Consider the following 26,723-nt stretch of genomic DNA (forward strand, 5'->3'; position numbering starts at 1 on the left):
GCTCTGTGGAGGATAAAGACCAAATATATATTTCTTATTATGAGTCACAATACTGCACATAAAACACGTGTGTGTGTGCACAGGTATATACACGTGTTCAAATGGCTCCTCAGAGTCCACCAGATGGCCACAAAGGCTCATCTCATCTCATCCTCAAAACCACCCTGTGAGATCAGCATTTTGTTGACCTCCCTTAAATCAGCTGGATCAGCTGGGAAGATAACTGATAAGGGAAATAAACTATCACAAACAGAAATTCTTATTCACAGAAAACCATAATAGGTTCTCAATGAGTATTTGCTGAATGAGGTATTGATTTTCGAGCCCCAAATTCCAAATATCTATAATCTCCAAAGTCTGAATCACACAAGATGGCACCTGATAAATGCCTGGTAACCTTAGCTGATTGTTAGTATTATCTCCTAACTAGATACTAAGACCTTCTGGAATAGACCCTTGTTCTACAGGTGGTCTGTAACCTCTTTATCTCTTAGCACAGTATTAAGCATATTACTTGGATTTTTAAATACTGGTTATTTAAATTTAATGGATGAAATTAATTGAACATTAAAATGTTAAGCAAAAAAGAACATTTAAAAGAGTGAATGTTCTTGTAAAGCATTTTAACTTTACTTAATGTGACAAAAATGAATTGGCCAAATAGACAAGGAGGACTTTCTGCCAGACCCACGTTGCTTTTCTCTTTCTCCTTTTCCTTCTTTACCCCCACAGATTTCAGCTCAGTGCATCAAGTGCTTGTTGAGGGCACTCTGTGTTCCAGCCTCCATTAATCAAATACTGTGCACCTAGCACTGCATGTGACACAAAGCTCAAAATGAAAAGGTTGGAATTTGATGCCAAGGAAGTAAACACAGTTTGTTGAGTTATATATTTCTTTTGAAATGCCTTTCATTTCCCCATTGGTAGTGGCCATTCTCTTTTATGCACCAAAGTTATAACCCACTTCAAACAGCTGAGTACCTAAGACGGGACTAGACACTGTAGGGTGTTTAAAAAAAAAAAAAAAAAGTAAAAATGCTTGTTCCTGACCACCAGGAATTTATATTCTACCAATTACACATAGTAGAATTAGAGAGGATGACAGTAAAGTACTAAATTATGTGGAACAGACCTAGAAGAATATAAAATACATAATGATGTCATACTGGTTTCCTATTGCTGCTGTAACAAATGACCGCAGACTTGTGTAACACTACACAAATGTATTACCTTACAGTTCTGGAGGTCAAATGTCCAAAATCAGTCTCTGTGGGCTAAAATCAAGGTGTTGGCAGGGTTAGTTACTTCTGGAGGCTCTGAGAAAGAATCCTCTGCCTTGCCTTTTTTAGCTTCCAGAGGGCAACCGCATTACTTGGCTCACGGCCTCACATCACATTGCCTTTTCTCCCTCTACTACCATTGTTGCATCATCTCCTCTCCTATCCTGGCCTCTTTCTCGTAAGGACCCTTGTGATTACGCTGAGCTCACCAGCATAACCCAGGATAATCGCCCCATCTCATGGTCCTTAATTTAACCACATCAGCAAAGTTCCTTTTGCCATGTAAGGTAACATTCACAGATTCTGGGGAATTGAAAGTGGACACCTTTGCAGGGGGCATTATTCAACCAGCCACAGATGTGCAGTTGTGTAGTGCATGATTGGGAAGTAACTAGAGAAATTTTAAAAACCTAATAGAGGAAATTAAGCTGTACCTTGAAGGACAGGTCAATGTAATATGCAGACAAAAACTAGTAAAGACTTCCAACAGGAAAAACAAAGACACCATAAGTAGCAAAAGTATACTTCAGACTCAAGGACCTCAAGGTGCTGTCTTTTGGGGAAGACAAGAATAACATAGATTAAATGGTTAGTAAAAGAACCTAATGGAGAAAGGTGTTGTATAATCTTTTAGAGCAAAAGAACTTACAATGACAAAAGATAACACAAAATGTAGTCATATAGCTCTGGAGAAGTTAGTCCAAAGAAATGATAGTCAGAAAGAGCTAAATGCTGTATATATTCATAGCAAAAGGAAACTAAGTCATTGGATTTCAAGAAACTTAAAATCCAAAAGAGGGAGAGCAAATCTTATGCAATAAATACACAAACCCTTTTATCCATTTTTCAGTTTTTTCTGTTTTCCTTAAATTTTCCTACATTATTTTTGCTAACAAAAGGAGAGTAGGTAGGTAGCAGATTCAAGTAAAGAAATAAACATGTTAATACATGAATATTTTCTATTCCTTTTGTTGATCAGCATGTCCTATATTTAGAATGTGCTAAGATTTGATAAAAAATCTATCCCAGTTTGACCTAATTCTCTCACAGGATTTGCTTGTACCTTCCCCTCATCTCTCTCCATCCTTTTCCAAAAACAAAAGAAAGAATGGGGGTAGGGAGACAAAAAGATTTGAGCAAGAAAGATGCAGGGACCAGGGGCTGCAGAGAAAAGGGATGGAAAAGGGGAAAATACACAGGAGAAAGATGTTACAGCCCATGACCTTACCTTATCCTTCTAGTGGATTAAAGTGTTGAAAATTTGAAAACATTCATACAGGGTGATGTGCTTGCAAAATAATAAAAAGGAAAGAAGGAAACTGAAGGTAGAAAACCAGAGAAGTGGGGGTATTAAAAAAAAACAGTTTACCATTTGTCTGTGGTTAACCAACCCGAAAAGGTGTCTCAGCAGTTTTAACCACTTTTCTTACATTTACATGAGAAATATTCTTTCACATTAGCAAAGTACTAAAATTCTTCCACCCAATGCAACTCTACTACATTTCCGTCATTCCTTTCTTGCATTATCTAAAAAACATATTCTTCCATGGATTATTTCACCAACACATTCTCCTAACCTTGCCACCAAAAAGTTTGTAAAATATATGCAGTGGTCAAAAGCAATAGCTTTTGATATTTTAAAATAGACTTTTTTTTTCTTTTTTAGGTGTGTTAGTTTCTGATTTATAACAAAGTGAATCAGCTATACATATACATATAGAGAGAGAGAGACTTTTTTAAGAGCAGTTTTAGGTTCACAGCAAAATTAAAAGGAAGGTACAAAGACACCTTGTACTGTCATGCATTATCACGTCCCCCACCAGAGTGCTACACTTGTTACAATTGATGAACCTACATTAACACATCATTATCCCCCAAAATTGATAGTTTACATCAGGGTTCACTCTTCATGTTGTATATTCTATGAAACTGGACGAGTATAATGACATGTATCCACCACCATAGTATCATGCAGAGTAGATTCACTGCCCTAAAAATCCTCTGTGCACTGCCCATTCAGCTCTCCCTCTGCTCTAATCCCTGGCAATCACTGATCTTTTTACTCTATAGTTTTGCCTTTTCCAGAATGTCATGTATTTGGAATCATATAGTATGTAGCCTTTTCAGACTGCTTTCACTTAGCAATATGCATTTAAGGTTCCTCCATGTCTTTTCGTGGATGGATGGCTCATTTTGTTTTTGGCATAGAGTAATAATCCATTGTCTGGATGTACCACAGTTTATTTATTCTTTCACTACTGAAGGACATCATTGCTGCTTCCAAGTTTTGGCAATTATGAATAAAGCTGCTGTACACATCCAGGTGCAGGTTTTTGTGCATACATAAGTTTTCAACGCCTTCAGGTAAATACCGAGGAGCAGCCTCTGCATCCAGGGGGATATAGAGAGATCTGATGGGCTAGTGTGGGTCATATGTAACAGAAAGAGGCAAAGCCCCTTGATTGACAGTCCTGCTAGGAGTTACCGAAAGGCACAGGTGTAGTTCCTTAAAGGAAAATCAGAGTCATGTTACCAAAATGAGAAAGGAAATTGGCCCAACCAAAGCAATAGATATCAACTATATCAGTTATGAGATTTTAGTCAAGTCACTTAATCTCTCTGTATTCTTTCCCATAAGTAAAAGAGACAGGGAGATGATAATACCAGACCCATTACTTGACATATTTCTTGTGAGAATTAAACACTCAATAAGACATATGAAAAGGATCTGTAAGCTGTGAAGCACTATTGCAAATAATAGCAGTCCCTAAGTACGTATTACGTGCCAGAAGAAACAGTATTATTTCTGTTATTAGTGCCTCGTTTATGTCAAATGACAAAACTAGAACAATTTAGTAACGAGTTTGATGTCCTTTATTTAAAGGAAAACAATCCATGGATTGGGGGAGTACAGAGCCTTTTGTACAGAGGGATTTAGAGCAAGAGTGAGTTTTATAGGACATTAGAAGAGGCAATGTTGCACAGCAAAGGAAACCATAAACAAAACAAAAAGACAACCCACAAAATGGGAGAAAATATTTGCAAATGATGCGACCAACAAGGGCTCAATTTCCAAAATATACAAATAGCTCATATAACTCAATAACAAAAAAAAGACAATCAAAAAATGGGCAGGGACTTCCCTGGTGGTCCAGTGGTTAAGAATTCACCTTCCAATGCAAGGGATGCAGGTTCGATCCCTGGTCGGGGAACTAAGATCCCACGTGCCGCGGGGCAACAAAGCCTATGCACCACAACTACTGAGCCTGCGTGCCGCAACTACAGAGCCAACGCGCTCTGGAGCCTGCATGCCACAACTAGAGAGAAGCCCACATGCCACAACTAGAGAGGAGCCTGTACACCGCAACAAAGAGCCCATGCACCGCAACAAAAGATCCTGCACACTGCAACTAAGACCTGACGCAGCCAAAAATAAATCAATATATTTTTTTTAAAAAGATATTTTTAAAAAATGGGCAGAAGACCTAAATAGACAGATGGATATACAGATGGCCAACAGGCACATGAAAAGCTGCTCAACATCACTAATTATTAGAGAAATGCAAATCAAAACTACAATGAGCTATCACCTCACACCAGTCAGAATGGCCATCAACAAAAAGTCTAGAAATAATAAATGCTAGAGAGGGTGTGGAGAAAAGGGAACCCTCCTACACTGTTGGTGGGAATGTAAACTGGTATAGCCACTATGGAGAACAGTAAGGAGGTTCCTTAAAAAACTAAAAATAGAGCTACCATATGATCCAGCAATCGCACTCCTGGGCATGTATCGGAAGAAAACCATAATTCGAAAAGATACATGCACCCCAGTGTTCATTGCAGCACTATTTACAAGAGCCAGGACATGGAAGCAACCTAAATGTCCATTGACAGAGGAATGGATAAAGAAGGTGTGGTACATATATACAGTGGAATATTACTAAGCCATAAAAAAGAACAAAATAATGCCATCTGCAGCAACATGGATGGACCTAGAGTTTGTCATACTGAGTGAAGTAAGTCAGACAGAGAAAGACAAATATCATATGATATCGCTTATATGTGGAATCTAAAAAAATGGCACAAATGGACTTATTTACAGAACAGAAACAGTCACAGATTGGGGGGAGGGATAAATTGGGAGATTGCAATTGACATAAACACACTACTATATATAAAATAGATAACTAATAAGGACATACTGTATAGCACAGGGAAATCTACTCAATACTCTGTAATAGCCTATATGGGAAAAGAATCTAAAAAAGAGTGGATATATGTATAATTGATTCACTTTGCCACACACCTGAAACTAATACAACATTGTAAATCAACTATACTCCAATAAAATTTTTTTTAAAAAGATACATGCACCCCAATGTTCATAGTGGCACTACTTAACATTAGACAAGACATGGAGGCAACCTAAGTGTCCATCTACAGAGGAATGGATAAAGAAGATGTGGTACATATATACAATGGAATATTACTCAACCACAAAAAAGAATGAAATAATGCCATCTCCAGCAACATGGATGGACCTAGAGACTGTCATACTGAGTGAAGTAAGTCAGACAGAGAAAGACAAATATTATATGATATCACTTATATGTGAAATCTAAAAAATAGTACAAATGAAATTATTTACAAAACAGAAAGAGACTCACAGACATAGAAAACAAACTTATGGTTACCAAAGGGGAAGGGGGAGGAGGGATAAACTGGGAGTATGGGATTAACAGATGTACAATACCATCTATAAAACAGATAAACAAGGATTTACTGTATAGCACAGGGAACTATATTTAATATCTTGTAATAAACTATAATAGAAAGAATCCAAAAAAAGAATATAGATATATATATAAAACCAAATCACTTTGCTGTACACCTGAAACTAATACAATGTTGTAAATCAACTATACTTCAAAACAAAAAAATTTACAAATAAAAAAAATAAAGAAGAGGCAATGTGGAAACAGGGCATGATTGGCTAGAAAGTTGGGACTTCCTTATAAGGCCAGCAGGTCCTATTTTCTAGGGTAAGGTAAGCTAGCTAAAGCTGAGTTGGAGGATTGTGAGTGGTATACGTTAGGATTCCCTGACAGGTGTTTCTGTAAGTGTAGGCTGACTTAGGTTTTGTTATGTGACATGGGCCAGGCCACTGGGGTGGCTTCCATTTTGTGGGTCCCCATATACAAATTAACTTTATCAGTTACATATATTCACCAACCTTAATTTGGTTTCTTAAATAGGTTTTAGGTTTCTTAAGTAACCCTTCGACTGTTATTTGGCTTCTTAAGTAGACTTCCATGGTGAGATAAGAGAGACTAAATGAATTAAGTGAATATCAGAGGGTTTGGCAATTACGTTTTATTACAAACTCACTTCTTTTGTACAAGTCAATGTCATACAATAAGGTAGCTTTTTAGGGGTAAATCTCCACTGGCTAAGCTGGCAACTGAAGTTCCAGGCTTGCAGAGTGAGATGATTGTTTCTTGAAGTATAGAGATCACTACCAACACCAACGGCTTTCTTTACCATGAATACCACTGTCAATATTCTGCCTCTACTGGGGGGGACGGGGGAACGAGGTGTCTTATTTTCTTCTTCTTTTTAGCATTATGATGTCTGACTCATGATGTTATTCATGAGTAAAGGAATATTCATAATATTGAGTGGTAATCATTTTAAATATCATCATTGCTTCTCGACTATTAGTAAAACTAGTGGTGAAAATTTTATTCATTGAAGAACTTTACATCTTTAAATTCTCTTTTAATATGCTTATATTGGTTCAAAAGACAATGATTCTTCCACTTTGGGGTTTTCACAAAATTCATTTATTATCTTAGTGTGTAGATATCAAAGTGGCCACCAACCATTTCTGCTTTATTCTCTTCCTATGTGATGCAGAAAGTGGGATTATCAGTGACTATAGGCAGCATAAATTATTCCAGTACTCAGCTTTCTTTTTAGGATAGATTTATTTAAATTAGCTAGGATATATTAATCATGCTTAATTCAAAATTGCTAAAAGTAGTACATACATTAGCTTTCCAAAATAATCCTTATTTGTTACTATAAATGTTCAAGATCTTCAAAGTATTTCTGTTGCTAAACAAGAATAATTTCCAAAGATTCTTCAGACCAGATGGTGAAATGATATATAAAAATTCAATTTCTTGTAATATGAGGTCAATAATACAGAAAGTTCAGAGTCTCCAATTCCTTTTTCAATTTAAAAATTCCAGTGGATCAACTTATTTTTAAATTATTGCTCTAGTCTTTGGGCTTCCTGTACATTTCTTGTCAACATCTTTTGAATTACTTTATGAAAGTGCTGTCTTTAAAATTAATTATTTACTTATCTTCATCCAAAGTATTCTCTTCTAAACTGCTCACTTAATTTACTAATGAAAGAGCACATTAAAAGCATTAATTTTTATTAACAGCTAAAGATTTCAAAATGTCATTTTTCCTTTTAAGATTTCATAGAAGTCTTTATTATGTGTTTCCAGGAGAAAAATACACTCATTTAATTTACTTAGAGATAAATATAATCCCTCTATATTTCATCATTAACCTAGCACAACTAATTCCTTAATGTCAGGGACTATGCAGGATTTTTCCAGCCCTGGTGGCCCTCAGACCCACTCCTCACCTTCCCCTGTTCTGCTCTGTACTGCAGGCACCCATGTTCTCTGGCCCCTGTGTCAGCTGGCTTCCAGATGGGTTTGGCCAGTGCGGGGCACTGATAGAGACTGGAGGCTGCAATATTGAGAGATTGGAAGGAGAGAGGAAAGAAGAAATCAGGGCCTTTGTCCCTCCTTCCTCTCTGCTTCAGGAGGCAACTGAAGCAGCAACTGGCTCTCCTGTCTGGTCCTAGCTCCCCACTGGAGTGTCCTACCAGTATTCCAGCTTTGTTGGGTATGCCAGTCAGGGTCCAATCAGGAGAGAAAACCCACAAGTAATGTGAATGGAGAAGGTTTAATATAAAGAATTATTCACTATAATAGACACTGGAGTAATGCAGGACTGGCCAGTAGGAAATGAAGAGAAATCTAAAGAACACAATAATAGCAAATATAAGGAGCAGTTACAACTCTGGGGCTCAGAGAGAGCAAGTATGATCCGCCCCCAGCTCACCAAGACTAAGATCCAGATCTTGCTGGAGACAGAATAGCTATGGCTCACTGGATGGTGGAGAAGTTTGCTATGGTACCACACCAGCAGAACTTGCTGAGATACTGAGGGAAGCCAGCTACAGGGAGATGCCCCACCTCGTAACTGCAAAGCCACTCTAGGGGATGCTAGAAGAAACTACCCACAGGGAGGTACTGTGTGCTATTGGCACACAGTAGCAGATACTGCAGAAATTGCGTGCACGGCAGGAGCCGGGAGCTGTAGAAGCAGCATACACTTCAGGAGCACCAGTGAGAGAAGCACATGGGAATCAAGAAGAGAGAGGAAAAAACCCTCCTCTTGCAATGTCTCTCCAGCACCTCCTACTGACAAAGCTTAATATCATGCCAATTGACAAAGGAGAAACACTTGGAGGGAGAAATATTTACAAGGCCTGTATTACTTTGCTACAGCTGCATAACGTATTACCACAAACTCAGTAATTTTAACAGCACAGATGTATTATCTCAGAGCTTCTGTGGGCTAGGGGTCTGGCACATTTTGTCTAGGTTCTCTGCTCAGGGTCTCATAAGGCTGAAATCAAAGTGTCAGCTGGCTGTATCCTCATCTCGAGGCTCAAGGAGGAAGTGATCATTTAGGTTGTTCGAATAATTCAGTCCCTTGCAGGTGTAGGACTTGGAAGTCCTTATTTTTTTGTTGGCTGTCGACTGAGGACCACTCTTAACAAACAGAGGCCGCTCTTGCCATGTCGCCCCCTCAACAGGCTCTCTTAAACAATGGTTTTTCCTTCCAGTGTTATTGAGATATAATTGACATACAGCACTGTATAAGTTTAAGATGTACAGCATGAGTTGACTTACGTGCATCATGAAATGATTATCACAATAAGTTAGTGAGTATCCATCATCTCACATAGATACAACATTAAATAAATAGAAAAAAATTTTTTCCTTCTGAGGGGAACCCCTAGGATTGCTCTCTTAACAACTTTCATACGTAACATACAGCAGTTAATTATATTTATCACATTGTAACTTACATCCCTAGTACTTATTTATCTTATAACTGGAAGTTTGTACCTTTTGACTCCCTTCCTCCAATTTCTCCCACCCCCACCTCTGGTAACCACAAACCTGATCTCTTTTGCTATGAGTTTGCTTTTTGTTTTTGAAGTATAATTAACCAACAATACTGTATTAGTTCCTGTTATACAACATAGTGATTTGATATTACTATACATTTCAAAATTATCACCACGATAAGTCTAGTTACCATCTGTCATCATACAAAGATATTACATAGTTACTGACTATATTCCACACACTATACATCTCATACCGTGACTCATTTATTTTGATCTAAACGTCTGTACCTCTTAGTTCCCCTCACCTATTTCTATCCTGCATCCACCCCCTCCCCTCTGGCAACCACCCTTTTGTTCTCTGTGTCTATAACTCTGTTGCTGTTTTTCATTTCCAATATAGAAATCCTTAATTACTGTCAACCCCTTTTGAATAGTTTTTAGGGATGAAAAACTCATTACTTCACTAAGTGGCCTGTTACTTTTGAGGATTTATAATTGTTAAGAGATTCTTCACTGTGATGAACTAAAATCTGTTTTGTAATTAATTGAGGTATAGTTGATTTAAAATATTATATCAGTTTCAGGTGTGCAACATAGTGACTCAAAATTTTTATAGATTATACTCCATTTAAAATTATTATAAAATATTGGCTGTATTCTCTGTGCTGTATAATATATCCTTGTAGCTTTTTTTTAGTATTTATTTTTTTAATTTATTTATTTTATTTTTGGCTGTGTTGGGTCTTAGTTGCGGCATACGGGATTTTTGTTGTGGCGTGTGGACTTCTCTCTAGTTGTGGCGTGCGGGTTTTCTCTCTCGAGTTGTGGCGCGCGGGCTCCAGAGCACGTGGGCTCTGTAGTTTGCGGCACGCGGGCTCTCTAGTTGAGGCGCACGGGCTTAGATGCCCTGTGGCACATGGGATCTTAGTTCCCCGACCAGGGATCGAACCCATGTCCCCTGCATTAGAAGGCAGATTGTCTACCACTGGACCACCAGGGAAGTCCCAGCTTATTTATTTTATACATAGTACGTTGTACCTCTTAATCCCCTATCCCAATCTTGTCTCTCTCCCCTTCCCTCTCCCCATTTGTAACCACTAGTTTGTTCCCATGTGATATCTTGCATCTCCAGGTGATCCAGGCCCCTTTGTTCTATATTATATCAGAGGATGGAAGGTTAACATAGCCCTAGGACAAGAACATAAATGTATATTGCTGTGTCCATCTGTGTGCAAACTGCTTCTTATTCTCCTTACCAGGACAGAAAAAAATGAATTCATCACATCAACAGTCTGTACCTGAGATCATATTAATCTTCTCTGGCAAGGATACAGCTAATAAAGCAGACTACGCCCTTTGGGCTTTGGATCTGAAAACTGACTCACAGAGACTCGGCATGGAATCACGACTTTCTTTTTTTTTTTTTTTTTAAAGGTAATGGGATAAAGGGGAATCCTGTTTAGAAGGCTTGTCCTGTTCGGAGTTTTAAAGCCTGATTTCCTTTTTTTTTTTTTTTTTTAATTAATTAATTAATTTTATTTTTGGCTGTGTTGGGTCTTCGTTCTGTGCGAGGGCTTTCTCTAGTTGTGGCAAGCGGGGGCCACTCTTCATCGCGGTGCGCGGGCCTCTCACTATCGCGGCCTCTCTTGTTGCGGAGCACAGGCTCCAGACGCGCAGGCTCAGTAGTTGTGGCTCACGGGCCTAGGTGCTCCGCGGCATGTGGGATCTTCCCAGGCCAGGGCTCGAACCCGTGTCCCCTGCATTAGCAGGCAGAGTCTCAACCACTGCGCCACCAGGGAAGCCCCCGTAATCACGACTTTTTATTTGGGTGGCGGCCCTCTGCCTCCTGATCATCCATTCTTGATTTCTTTTTATCTTACAGATTGAGCAATACTCAAAACTCTTTATTGGTTGTCCATTCATCTTGACCCTAGACACACGATCTCTTAACCTCTATAGCTCTCTGTGTCAGACTCCTCTAAGGGCCACTCTACCCTTTCTGCTTATCATTATAATTGCATCCACTTTGCTTCTGATGGGTTTGGTGCTACCTCTTGGCCTATGTTACTTTAGGATCCTACCATCTCCATGGCTATCACTTCTGAAGCCCTGCCTGACCTAGTTACCACTGAGGTAGTTACCATTAAGTTTCTCAGTGATTCTTGTGCCCCGTTTACCAGCACATTCCTTACCACTTTAGTCAATGGAATATCATCTGGATTCTTTTTCAGAACATAGGCAGCAGGAAGGTTTTTCAGACTCATATATCTACTCTAGAATGCACATATCTCTGAGCCTTTTAATCTCTGTCTTCCAAAGCAGTGTGAATTTTCTATTTCACTTTTTCAAATCTTCCTCAAAAACCATCCTTGCAGCAAGTTGACACTATTTTCCAAGGTGTTAAAGCCTGTGTTATAGAAGGATGCTCCCATATTCATAAATTCTTCCTTATCCAATGTTATACCTTATCTCACCCCCAATAAACCAGCATCCTTAGAATCCAATCTCATATATACTCATTCAGCTCCTGCCAATACATGTTGGCTACATCCGGTAGCTCCTTTAGCATATGGTCCATTTCCTCCCTTAGAAGCTAAGGAAAGTGCTAGGATATATTGTTATTTGACCCTACTAATTAGTCTGGTAGCCAGGATGGGAGATGGGGGTTGATTATGGGGAGTGGGTGCATATTATCTTACAAGGGAAGGGTTTCTACATCATCTTCAAGTACAGGAGGATCACTGGCCTTTAAAAGGAAGAAAAGGCCTACTTGTTCAGGCCCAGAGGGTCCAGGGGAATCTGAGGATTCAAGATTTTTAACTTCATCAACCCAGGTGAGATATCCCCATCTCAAGTTTCAGGCTTCCACTCCTACTCATTCGAGACCCTGATTTGTCGTGGCTCAGAATTCATTCTTCGATGGAGTTCTGCTGCTATTAAAAAGTCCTGGCCTTGATCTTAAACTTTTGCTGATGTCTGGCTGCAGGATTTGAGAGTTTGCTTGTATGCTGCCAAGGAGGGCTTTTGGCTTTCACATTTCATCATGAATTGGAGGATAATCGCCCTCAGTATTTCACTATTTTTTCTCCAATGTTTCAATAGCATACAGCAAGAGCCATTTAATTCTGTAGCCCTTATATTTACTACTTCTTTCAAACATCTCAAAGACCTAAGTTATTATACCTTGCAGTACATCCCTTCCACTAGAGTTCTATCCCAGCTCTCCACCAGTGAAAGTTTTAACAACTGCACAGATGCAGCATGCCATGCACCATCAACATTCCATCTACTACCACTGATGGAATCCACATTGCTAGCCAGCCAATGGGCTGTCATTGCTAAGACAGCACAGGCACCAACTTTCCTAGATGGAATTCCTTCAGAAACAGATTCTGAAGCATAGATTTCCATGCAGGAGGCTTACTGGAGGGTACTTTCAGGAACAATACCTGTAAGACAGTGAAGGAAGTAGGATGGGGTGGAAGGGGATGAGTTGAACTGCTTAGGAGTTGCATCAGAGGCTTCAGGTGATCTTGTGGGGAGCTCTGGAACTACAAATGACGCTTTGAGTTGTCTCAAATAGAGGCAAGGGGCTGAACCTTTGTACCCCTGCATCAACTAATCACTGGATGCAGGCATACCCTGAGAACAGGTGTGAATTCGGGCAAATTAGCACCCTTCAGCAAGGAACTCAGATGTGTGAGCCATCAGCAGTCAACATGCCCAACAGCTAGGAGAATTAGCACCTCTGTCCTGAAGGAGGGATCTGGGCAGCACACCATAGCATCCACTATGGTTAGTTTCTGCTCATTCCCTACAGATTCACAAGCCAAGAGAAAAGCAGGATGTATTGAAGCAGTCCAAAAGAATTTAGATAACTACTGTATTCTTGAAGAGATCTGCTTCTAAGTTGGGAATGCTGAGGAAACGATGGGTTAATAATGAAAGTATGATTTTGACACTACAAGGGAGTAAACTGAGGTCATTTACGACTTCCTTGATGTACATGACCATACCTTTCCTTAAGCCTGATCACCTTCCTATCTGATCACCCTCTGGTTTCCTTCACTGACTCCTTTTCTGCCACCTTCCCCTTCCCCACACCTCAAAAGATGTGGCCTATGTTTCCTCCTCACCCTCTTCTCACTCTGCACTTTCTTCCTTGTCTATTTCACTTTGTCCCTTAGATATGGATGACACCCAGATCTACATCTCCAGTTCTCATCTCACTTCTGAGCTCCTCATTTCTGAGTTTCAGAATCTAATTTCCTGCTACCTACTGGACATTCCTTCCATTCCCACCTCAAGTTCAACACATCCAAAACTAGATTCCTTAATATAACATTCAGGGGCCATCACAATCTGGTCCCTATCTAATTGGGCTATTCCTCCTCTGCATTCACTGACATTCTGCCTTTTCTGCTGGTTATTTTCTATACACGTGTGCATTTTTTGTCTTTTTGCCTTTACACATACTATTCTTTCTGCCTGAGATGCCATATTTATCCTCTTCCATTTATCAGAATTCAACTCACTGTCCAAATCCCAGGTTGCATGTCACCTTATTTAAGAAGTCCTTCCTAATACCACAACCAGAATTAATCTCTTCTACCAGGTTTTATTTATATCTCCATCAGACAGTTACCATAGTCTACTCTTTATTATAGTTATTGAGACTTTATTTGTCTCTCTCACTAGGTTGTTAACTTTCTCAAGACTTGCACTGTCGGGCTTCCCTGGTGGCACAGTGGTTAAGAATCCGCCTGCCAATGCAGGGGACACGGGTTCAAGCCCTGGTCGGGGAAGATCGCACATGCCGTGGAACAACTAAGCCCGTGTGCCACAACTACTGAGCCTGCGTTCTAGAGCCCACGAGCCACAACTACTGAGCCTGCGTGCCACAACTACTGAAGCCTGCGTGCCTAGAGCCCATGCTCCACAACAAGAGAAGCCACCACAATGAGAAGCCCGTGCACCGCAATGAAGAGTAGCCCCCGCTCGCCACAACTAGAGAAAGCCCGTGCGCAGCAACGAAGACCCAACGCAGCCGAAAATAAATAAATTAAATAAATAAATAAAGACTTGCACTGTCAAGTTGTTTTACTCATCTTTAGACATTCATTGCCTAGTTCAGTATTTTGCCTATGGTAGGATTTATATTAGTTAGGGTACATATTCAGCTGCTATAACAAAGACCAAGGTAACAGTGGCTCAAACAAGATAGAAGTCTATCTCTCACACACAGGGACACAGACTCCTTGCAGCTTGTTAACTCTGTCATCACTTGAGTGTTGGCCTCATCTGTATGACCCAGAGAACCCCACCATGTCCACATGTCAGGCAGCAGAATGGAAAGGAAGGGTTGGAGAGAGAGGACACACCCTCTCCACGCCATGACCTGAAATTAGGTATATACTTCCACACAAATCCCATTGAACGAACTTTGCCACATGCCACACTTAGTTGTTGAGAGGCCGCAAGTGGTAGTCTTTCCAGAACAACCATGTACACAGATAAACATTGGGAAGAAGGGGAAAGTGGATGTTGGAAAGCAACTAGCAGTCTTGCCACAGAATCAATGGATGCCTGCTTTAAAAATAACATTAAAAAGCATTCGGGGGGGGCTTCCCTGGTGGCGCAGTGGTTGGGAGTCCGCCTGTCAATGCAGGGGACGCGGGTTCGAGCCCTGGTCTGGGAGGATCCCACATGCCGCGGAGCAACTAGGCCCGTGAGCCACAACTACTGAGCCTGCGCGTCTGGAGCCTGTGCTCTGCAACGGGAGAGGCTGAGACAGTGAGAGGCCCGCGCACCGCGATGAAGAGTGGCCCCCACTTGCTGCACCTAGAGAAAGCCCTCGTACAGAAACGAAGACCCAACACAGCCAAAAATAAATAAATAATAATTAAAAAAAAAAAAAAAAAAAAAAGGATTCGGGGACTTCCCTGGTGGTACAGTGGTTAAGAATCCACCTGCCGGGGCTTCCCTGGTGGCGCAGTGGTTGAGACTCTGCCTGCTAATGCAGGGGACACGGGTTCGAGCCCTGGTCTGGGAAGATCCCACATGCCACGGAGCAACTGGGCCCGTGAGCCACAACTACTGAGCCTGCACGTCTGGAGCCTGTGCTCCGCAACAAGAGAGGCCGCGATAATGAGAGGCCCGCGCACCGCGATGAAGAGTGGACCCCACTTGCCGCAACTGGAGAAAGCCCTCGCACAGAAACGAAGACCCAACACAGCCAAAAATAAATAAATAAATAATAAAAAAAAAAAAAAAAAAAAGAATCCACCTGCCAAAAAATAAAAAATAAATAAATAAATAAATAAAAAGAATCCACCTGCCAATGCAGGGGACACAGTTTCGATCCCTGGTCTGGGAAGATCCCAAGTGCCAGAGAGCAACTAAGCCCATGAACCACAACTACTGAGTCTGGGCTCTAGAGCCTGCGAGCCACAACTACTGAGCCCCTGCACTGCAAATACTGAAGCCCACGCACCTAGAGCCCGTGCTCCGCAACAAGAGAAGCCACCGCAATGAGAAGCCCGCGCACCACAATGAAGAGTAGCCCCCGCTCGCCGCAACTAGGGAAAGCCCACGCGCAGCAATGAAGACCCAATACAGCCAAAAATAAATAAAAAATTTAAACATTTAAAAAGCTTTCGTTTCACTCACAGGAGTATGCTAGCAGACTGGGAAAAAGGGAAAAGAAAAAAGTAGGCATGACTGCAACAAGATAGCTGCTGGGTGAGGAAGAGAAGAGAGAATCAGTGTACCCTCCTCCTCAGCCACCATTAACACTAGATACCTTCTGCTGGCTGGGGTCCAGTCCTCTCTCAGTAAGATGGCCTTTCCCCCTTCAGCAAGGACTCCTTTAACATCACTTGGGTCTTGCAATGGGATTCACACAGACATAAGAAACAACTCAGGGTTGTCACAGTCAATAATGATTCCAAGTAACTAGATATTTCATCTACTAAGAGTTCTCTCTCTTTAAATACTATTTGCCCCAAATCTTCTAGAGTAGCAGTGTTTTCCCTTCTACCTGTGGGCAGTCCTGGTCTTTTGAATAGGCAGTGGTTTTCATTCCCATCCCTACTCCACCCCAAATCACACATACCTTAGCTTTTTTTATTATTATTATTGTTTCATTCCTTTGGTTCATAAAGATTTCTTCATAAAATGAAAATATCCCTGAGAGGTATTCAGCTTCCGTCAATTAACATTCTAGTTACCAATTAAGCCAGTATGTAAAAGCCAAATCTTAAAGGAAATGAGGTGTGGTGGTCAGTTCTATACACCAACTTGGCTAGACATAGTCCCCAGTTATTTAATCAAACACTAACTTAGGTGTTACAGTGAAGGTGTTTTGTAGATGTGAATTAAATCCGTCATCAGTTGACTTTAAGGAAGATTCTTTAAGGAAGATAATCTGGTGGGCCTGTTTCAATCAGTTAAAAGGTTTTAAGAGCAGAACTGAGGTTTCTCTGAAGAAGAAATTCCTCTGTGGATAACAGCTTCAGCTGATGCCCAGGAGTCCCAGTCTGCCCTTCCTGATGGTCTACCCTACCAGTGTGCCTTGCCAGCCACCACAATCATGTAAGCCAATTCCAGGCGTAAATTTCTAAATATACCTCCTACTGGTTCTGTTTCTCTGGTTGAACCCTGACTGAGGATTGGGGGCTGTGCAAGAAGAGGGGAGAGGCCTGCACAGAGGAGTAAAGGAAGAGGAGTAGGCAGCCAAGGGAATGCTGACAGGGGAGTTCATTTGACAATTCTGCCCAAGGAAGGCTTTGTTTGAGAAAACAAAAGAAAGGACAGGAAACTCTCAGAGGACACTGAGAGTTCAAAGTAAAGAAAGGTAGAAAAGGTGGGGAGACACACCACAAACTCACTCTTCTTCAGCAGCTTTAGTTATTGGCAGCAGTGGGGTAGAGAGGGGATACTGACTTTCTAATGGAACCTAGTATCTGCAGATTGCATGAAAGCTCTTCCTCAGAACAGCACAAGCTTACTTGAGCTTCTTTGTACATTTCTATTCTCTCATGTAACCAGAGAGGCAAATGCATACCTTTGCAACTAATGCTTCCAGACTCATCTACAAAATCAAATGCACCTGAAAAAAAAAAAAAAAAGAGCAGAGAAGGAATTGGTTTCCTTCTATATCTAGAGGGTTTCCCCAAATATCATGAATAATTCTGGCAAATTTTCCAGAAACTAGTAGGTATTCTAAACTTAGTATGTATTTGAATAACTCAAGAGCAAGAATATAATCTAAGCTGGAAAAAATAAAATGCTTGGATAAATACACACTTAAATAAGCAAGTTAGTAAAAAGACGCCAATATACATGAGCATTGAAAGGAAGAAAAATATGGTGCAACCTTCAAAGGACTCTAAGAAGAAAACTACATGGGCATGATAAAAAACCAGGAATAAGCGAAAAGTTAGAGATCCAAAACTAGACAGAGTTAAAACTGTACCAAAAATTAAAGGAATCAGCAATTGGATGTTGCTACCAAGAATGGTTAGTAAACCTTTTAGAAAAGACAAACTGATATTTATTGAGCACTTAGTATACAACAGGCACTGTGTTACATGGTTAATCTCATTTAGGCTCCACCAGAACCCTAGAAGGAATATAACAGTAATATCGTCTTTATTTTACAAATGGAGTAACTAAAGCTCACAGAGGTTAGCAGCTTGCCCATGGTCACCCAGGTAAATACGTGATTGTACATGCCATGGTTAAAAGAAGTAAGTCTGTCTCTTTTATCTTTGGGTTTCCAATGTCTAAGCACATATTGACTATATAAATTATTATAATGATCATATCAATTGCAGTGAATGGTGTAAGACTTGGCTGTCTGACCTTAGAGAACACACTATCTCTATTCTACACTAACACTAACAGCCCTATTTTCTTAGTTATCACTTTTTTTTTTTTTTTTTTTGGCTGCTTTGGGTCTTTGTTGCTGTGTGTGGGCTTTCTCTAGTTGCGGTGAGCGGGGGCTACTCTTTGTTGCAGTGCGCGGGCTTCTTTACCTTACTTAGTTAGACTGAGTAAGGTAAAAAGAAAAGATTCGAATAAATAAAATCATAAATGGAAGAAAAGACATACAACTGATGCCATGGAAATTAAAAGGATCATAAAAGACTACTATGAACAATTATACACCAACTGGATAAACTAAGAAGAAATTAGAACTCTGGCACACTGTTGTTAGGAATGCACAATTGTACAACTGCTATAGAAAACGGTATGAAGGTTCCTCAAAAAATTCAAAACAGAACTACCATATGATCCAGCAATCCTACTTCTGGGTATTTATCTAAGAGAATTGAAATCAGGATCTCAAAGATATTAGCACTTCTATGTTCATTGCAGCACTATTCACAAGAGCAAAGATGTGGAAACAAATGTCCAATGACAGATAAATGGATAAAGAAAATGTGATATACACATTCAACAGAATACTGTTCCACCTTTAAAAAGAAAGAAATCCTGCAATATGCAATAAGATACATGAATCTGGAGGACATTGTGCTAAGTGAAATAAGCCAGTCATAGAAAGACAAATACTGCATGATTCCACTGATATCAGGTATCTAAAATAGTCAAATTCATATAATCAAAGAGTGGAGTGGTGAGGGGTTGGGGGTGAGGGAAATGGGGAGTTACAACAGGCAGAAAGTTTCAGTTAAGCAAGAGGTGTAAGTTCTAATTCACAGATTGTTGGGTGAATGGCTCCCGGATATCTGACTCACAGCAGGGAAGCCCTGAAAACAGAGTGGTAGGGCGCCCAGAAGTGTCTCAGGAGGACCCCTTCCCAGCCACAGAATGCCTGGCTGGAGACTGCTGACACAAACCAATGCCCAGGTACTGGCCTGAGGCACAGGCAGCCTGGCTGCTTGCTCAGGGCTTGGGGAGGAGAAGAAACATCCGGCTTCCGCTTAGAAGTCTCCACAGCAAGAGCTGTACTTGCTAGGACAGGCACCTTTGCAAAGAAAATGTCCCATTCGTTAAGCAGTTGATCTCCGGTAAAAATAAAGCCCAATTAGTAAGTAAACTGCGTCCTCTGAAAGATGAACCATGGCCTTTATATCCTTGGGAACCAGGTTTCTCTAAAGTTGGCCTTATCACACTGAAGCTGGGCATGATGCCTTTATGGACCAAGGATGTTCAAAAGCATATGCTCACATTACTTCAGATACAAGACTGTCACATCCTAAAATATACTCCAAAGGAAAACCATAATGGGAAAATGGCAGCCCTAACTGTAGGAGGAAAAACTGTAACACATGGCTATAACTCCGCATCTCTATTGGAAATGTACTGAGAACTTGGACTGCTGCCAGTATGGAAAGTTAAAACCTTTCATGCAACAGACAGCGCTGTCATTAAACCAGGCACTCCTCAATATGCTGCTCATTTTCTCCCAGACAGTATATGAATGTCACAACAAAAACGATATTGGTAAAGGTTTTCAAGGCATCATGACAACATGGGGATTTAAAGGCCAGCCTCCTACTCATGGTCAAGCAAAAATCCACAGGAGACCTAGAACAATTTCAACCCGTGATGTTGCCAGAGTCTGGCCTGGAACTAAAATGCCTGGACAAATGGGAAGCACAGATAGGACGGCATATGGACCGCAAGTGTGGACACAAAGCACAATATAAGCTATGTAAATGGCTCTGTACTTGGACATAAAAATTGCTCAGAGATTCTAAACTGCCTGCATATAAGGATTCCTATTAAAATTTATTATTGCCTATATATTGTCCTAATGGAGAAGAAGAGGAACAACCAGACCATTTATATGATAAAAACATATAACAACACAGTATGTAACCCTATTACATTTGCCTAACCTCACTGGACATGACAGAACCTCACGTGTTCTTTGAGTTTTGATGAGCCAGAACAATAAGATAGCCAGGATTTATATTCTCTTTTCTCAACCACAGCAATACCATACTTGTTATCTTTGTCGAAGGCATAAATATATCACTGGTTCTCCAACTGAATTTTGTTAGGAAAATTACTACTTAAACAAATTACTACTTAAACAAAAATTACTACGTAAGTAGATTGGATATGCCAAATTTAGATGGATTGGCAGTTTGCATATTACCAAAATCTTTGTAATTTGAAGGATTTATTCTCTTTTACTGCATATTTCCCAAGTTGTCTTAAAGTGTTCATAAATATAACCTCTTTTATTTAAAAGAAAAATGTGGGAGTGTGGCCAGGATGGTAGAGTAGGAAAACCCTGAGCCAACCTCCTCTCATGGGCACACCAAAATTACAACTACTTACAGAGAAACTATTGATGAGAAAGACCTGGAGGCTAGCAGAAATAATCTCCTACAACTAAAGATATAAAGAAGGAATCACAATGAGAGGGTAGGAGGGGCAGAGACGTGGTGTAGCCAGGACTCATACCCCGGGGGTGGGTGACCCACAAATAATTACAATTGCAGAGGCTCTCCCCAAGGAACACGAGGTCTGAGTCCCATATCAGGCTCCCCAGCCCAGGGGTTCTACACCAGGAAGATGAGTCGCCAAAACGTTTGACTTTGAAGGGCAGTGGGGCTTACTTTCGGGAGACCCAGAGGGCTGTGGGAAACAGAGTCCACTCTTAACAGGCGCACACAAAATCTCACACACACTGGGTCTCAGGACAGAAGGAGTAATTTAAAAGGAGCCTGGGTCAGACCCACCTACTGATCTGGGAGAGCCTCCTGGAGAAGCAGGAGGCAACTGGAGCTCACCCTGGGGACACAGACACTGGCAGCATCCATTTTGGGGAATCATCTACCAGAAGGACATTGGTGCTAGCAAGTGCCACTCTGGAGTCCTCCCTCTAGCTTGTTAGCACCAGGACTGGACCCACCCACCAGCCTGTTGGCACCAGTACTGGGATGCCTCAGGCCAAGCAGCTAGCCAGGCAGGGATTCAGCTCCAACCATGCAGTGGAATACTACTCAGCCATAAAAAAGAATGAAATCTTGCCATTTGCAACAATGTGGATGGACCTAGAGGGTATTATGCTAAGTGAAATAAGTCAGACAGGAGAAAGACAAATACTGTATGATTTCACTTATATGTGGAATCTAAAAAACAAAACAAATGAACAAACATGGTAAAACAGAAACAGAGTTATAGATACAGAGAACAAAAGGGTGGTTGCCAGAGGGGAGGGGGTGGGTGGAGGATAGAAATAGGTGAGGAAGATTAAGAGGTACAAACTTCTAGATGCAAAACAAATGAATCACAGTATGAAATGTACAGTGTGGGGAATACGGTCAATATTTATGTAATATCTTTGTATGGTGACAGATGGTAACTAGACTTATTGTAGTGATAATTTTGAAATGTATAGCAATATACAATCATTACGTTGTATAACAGGAACTAACATAACGTTGTAGGTCAACTATACTTCAAAAACAAACTCATGAAAAAAGAGAACAGATTTGTGGTTCCCAGAGGTGGGGGTGGGAGGAGGGGGAACTGGATGAAGGCAGTCAGAAGGTACAAACTTCCAGTTATAAGATAAATAAGTACTAGGGATGAAATGTACAACATGATAAATATAATTAACACTGCTATATGTTATATATGAAAGTTGTTAAGACAGTAAATCCTAAGAGTTCTCATCACAAGGAAAAACTTATTTTTCTATTTCTTTAAACTATATGAGATGATAAATATTCACTAAACTTATTGTGGTAATCATTTCATGATGTATGTGAGTCAAATCATTATGCCGTATACCTTAAATTTATACAATGTTTATGTCAATTTTACCTCAATAAAACTGGAAGGAAAAAATAAAATTTAAAAGATGAATAAGTTCTAGAGATAGGCTATACAACTATCGTACCTATATTCAACAATGATATACTGAATACTTAAAAATTTGTTAAGAGGGTAAATCTCATGTTAAGTGTTCTTTCCACATAAAATAAAATACAAAAATAACTGAATTGCCAAAGGATTCTAACAAGTATTGAGGTTACTCAAGACCCCCAAGTCCAGAACTCCAAAGTGTGAGACAGATACCTTGCCACGATCATCAGATACTAGACTTGGAGATTTAAATCCCACACACTCTTGGTGACATTTGCTCAAAACCGAGCAGAGGAAGGAAATAGAACTATATAAAAAGAAACACGAATCAGACTTTTGGTTACCTCTGTGGTGACGTTAAGGCATGACAGTGGAGTGATTCAATTCACAAACTTCCCTTTGGCAACAATACTAAGGAGCAGAGAACCAGTGAATTTCCTCCCTAAAGGTCAGTGTAATATCCTGACCCTCATACCTAACACAGTACCGTGATGCTTGGCTCTTCCATAGCAAAAAAGAAAAGGGACACACTCAGAATCACTTTAGCTTTGAACCTGCAGAACGTTCCATACATTCATATTCAATGCATGCTCCTTGAAAAAACAAAGAGTATAACAACATTGTAAATCAACTATACTCCAATATAAAATAAAAATTTTTTAAAAACGGTATACAAAAGTGTAGAATATTTAAAACGTCTTTTCTCTCCTCCCCACTTTGCCATGTATCCCCATACTTGGCTATCACTTTGATATACATCCTCCCAGCTTGGTGTGCAGGTACACTCACATGCATATGCACACACACAATATTCAAAATAAATGATATTATCCTAACCACACCATTCTGCAGTTTGTTTTTCTTACTTAAAATTTGTATAGATGGACCTCGGTTTTTCTACTGGCTGCCTAGTATTACGTATGACTAAACAATCCCTCACTGATGGGATACTTTTTATTTTATTTCATTTTTTTCCTATTTTTAAATTCTTTATTTAAAAGTAATACTCACCGTTAAGTCTTTAATCCATTTGGAGTATTAAGTATTAATAAAGTCTTTATTATTTTAAAGTCTTTATACTTAATACTTAAAGTATTAAGTCTTTAATCTATTTGTGTATGGTGTTAGGGAGTGTTCTAATTTCATTCTTTTACATGTAGCTGTCCAGTTTTCCCAGCACCACTTATTGAAGAGGCTGTCTTTTCTCCATTGTATGTTCTTGCCTGCTTTGTCGTAAATTAGGCGCCCATATGTGCGTGGGTTTATCTCTGGGCATTCTATCCTGTACCATTGATCTATATTTCTGTTTTTGTGCCAGTACCATACTGTATTGATTACTGTAGCTTTGTGGTATAGTTTGAAGTCAGGAAGCCTGATTCCTCCAGCTCCATTTTTCTTTCTCAAGATTGCTTTGGCTATTCGGGGTCTTTTGTGTTTCCATACGAATCGTAAAATTTTTTGTTCTAAGTCTGTGAAGAATGCCATTGGTAGTTTGATAGGGATTGCATTGAATCTGTAGATTGCTTTGGGTAGTATAGTCATTTTCACAATATTGATTCTTCCAATCCAACAGGGAGGGGATATGGGGACATATGTATGCATATGGCTGATTCACTTTGTTGTACAACAGAAACTACACACAGTATTGTGAAACACTTATACTCCAATAAAGATCTATTTAAAAAAAAAAGTAATACTCGCACATGTTCTAAAAACTCAGACTGTACAGAAGTTCCTAAAATGAGAAACAAAAATCTCCCACCACCCATCCCCACCAACCGCACCACTCCCACGCCCATTACTCAAAGGTTTTATTAGTAGTTTCTGACTTAAGTTCTACTGTTGATTACCACTGAAACTGTATGTAATATATTTATACCTCTTTTTCTTGATTTATCAACTATATATATTATCTATTGACTCCTCGTGATGAAAAATTAGGAAAAAATAGTACATTCACCACATGGATGAAAATGAAATATGGCATTTGGCAATTGGAACAATCTCAGCCTGCTACTGATAATGAGTCATCTTCTATGATAATACAACTTGGTTGCTACAAATAATATTTTAATTATAGAAATATAGTGGTTTAGTAATAAATTGGATTTAGATACAGATAAGCTCCCCCAGGAGACAGAATACCTCACTTCACATCATGGTCTTGCTGCCAATTAACTCTGTAACTGTAAACACATTACTTAACTTCATGTTGCCCTAACTTCTTATCTCTTTAAATAGGAATAACTATCTCACAGATCTGAAAGAGGATCAAATTAAATCATGCCTTTGAAAATGCACTGTAAACCATGGGGGTAGCATTAGCGTCTCTTTAGCCACCTCTGTCATTCCTGGAGCTGGTGAAGGGCAAACAAGGCAGAGAGTTGGGCAGACAGGTCAGGCTGCAAGGCCAGGAATCCTCACCTTGCCCTTCGCTTCTCAGGTTTCAGCCCCTAAGACATCTGATGGAAGGGAGCTGCCAGCAGGAACAGGAGCTGAACCAGCAGTTGAGTTAGCGGGGTCTGTCACGTATCCCAAGAATATGAGGTCTTAGAGCAAAACCAGAAGCTGGAAGCAGGAGAAATAGATCCCTGCTGCCACTGGTGGCAGCAATAGAGGCACCCACCCCCTCAGCCTGGAACAGGATTTAAGTGCCTGACATGGGGATGGGGAGTGGGATGGATGTAGACATCAGATGTCTAAGTCTTGAGACAATCCCTGGAACTTACCTTGGGACAGAAGAACAGAAGGGGAGACAGGAGCTCCTGGCCACAGACGGGTCAATGTCATTGCCTGAGTGACCATCACAGTCCCAGGGTACAGGGGTCACACGGGAGAGCTCAGACCCAGAGGCCTCTGGAGCCCTCACCCTATGCTCTTGAAGCGAACTGTCACTCTGTAAAAATGATCTCTCTGGTGCTAATTCATCTGTAGACATGTGAGGAAAGTTCATTCTGTAATTAATCTAAACATCCCATAAGAATATAGCTGCTAACTCACAGATATAGAGAACAAACTAGTGGTTACCAATAGGGAGAGGGAAGGGGGGGGAGGGACAACATAAGGGTAGGGGATAGGAAAAAGAGATTATTATGGGGTTCTATGAAATCACGTGTGAAACTTTTGAAAATTGTAAAGCACTATAGAATTTAAAGAATCTTTCATTCAATTAAAAAAGAAAAGAAAAAGAATGTTACAGTGAAAAAAAAAACAGAATACAGCTGCTAGAGGTCCTTTGTGGAGGGCAGCACGTCACAGCTCTGTAGTGCACCCCCTTGCCGTGAGGCTGATTTTGTCAGACTACAGGCTTGTTCCTGCTGGTCTTGAGCTGATTAGGCTTTAACTGTGATGGATAATGGACAGCTCCATCGGAGACATGGCTGGGATGGGAGGGAACAACCATGAGGTGCCCCTCAAGACTTGAAATGAGAGACTAAGCCATCCTCTAAAAAGTTAAACACAAAGGAGAGGATCAGTTGTCTGTTGGAGTAAAGTAGGAAGCTGTGAATGAGTAAGCAGAGAGTTCGGGGGCACTCAAAGATGCTCTGGTTGTATTCTTAGGGAGATGGGACCATACTGGAGTTGTAATTTACTAAACAGAATTGTTTTTGGAGGAAGATGTGGAAAACAGAAAGGATGGTTCAGTAATCTTATATGGTTAACAGGACAATCGTCTTTTGTGGTACACATTGTCATGTTACAAAAATAACAGAAATTATAGCAATATAGTAGTGAGGTGATGTTCTGGATTTAGACACAGATAGAATCCTACAAGCCAGAAGACTGAGCTTCTATCTGGACTAGGGCAGCTCAGAGAAAGCCAATATCTTTTCAAGCAAGTCTGAGGGATGGGAGTCCTGCCAGGCTCCCCCAGTGGGTGACTCTCCTTGGTGGAAATGACCCCAGAGCATGGAACCATTAGCTTGGATCCTCCAGCTAACGCCCCTTGCTAGGACTGCAGGTGTACCCAGCAGTCTTAAATCAAATTAGCTTTCCATGTTGTATTCCTGGTGAAGGTAACTTGAACATCCAGGTAACTTATTTTACTTCTCTCTGTAAATTATTGTCATTTTCTTTATATTTTTAATTTTTATATTAAGAAAATTTCCAACACAAAGAAGCAGAAAAAGTTGTATAATGAATATGTATAACATTATATAATGTATAATGAATAATGTAGAATACTCATTAACCAAGTTAAATCATTATCGAATCCCATACTTGCTTCACTTTCCTGCACTTTTAAAAACTAAAATATTTTTTTTTTAAAGAGAAAAAAAAAAAAAAGGGACTTCCCTGGCGGTCCAGTGGTTAACACTTCACCTTCCAATGCAGGGGGTGCGGGTTCAATCCCTCGTCAG

The 26,723-nt window shown here is 40.2% G+C and overlaps 1 protein-coding gene and 1 pseudogene across 1 annotated transcript in view; one reads left to right on the forward strand and one right to left on the reverse strand.

Moving 5' to 3' along the window:
* The window catches only part of BLOC1S6 (biogenesis of lysosomal organelles complex 1 subunit 6), a 54,558-nt gene that overhangs the window by 17,397 nt on the left and 10,438 nt on the right, over nt 1–26,723 (reverse strand). Inside the window, exon 4 of the mRNA XM_036842566.1 lies at nt 25,092–25,290. Within this exon, the coding sequence (XP_036698461.1) occupies nt 25,092–25,167 (76 nt within the window). The 5' untranslated portion in view covers nt 25,168–25,290. The remainder of the gene's footprint in view (nt 1–25,091; nt 25,291–26,723) is intronic.
* LOC118890163 lies at nt 19,345–20,343 on the forward strand (annotated as a pseudogene).

Source organism: Balaenoptera musculus, chromosome 2, assembly GCF_009873245.2.
Source record: "Balaenoptera musculus isolate JJ_BM4_2016_0621 chromosome 2, mBalMus1.pri.v3, whole genome shotgun sequence".
NCBI lineage: Eukaryota > Metazoa > Chordata > Mammalia > Artiodactyla > Balaenopteridae > Balaenoptera > Balaenoptera musculus.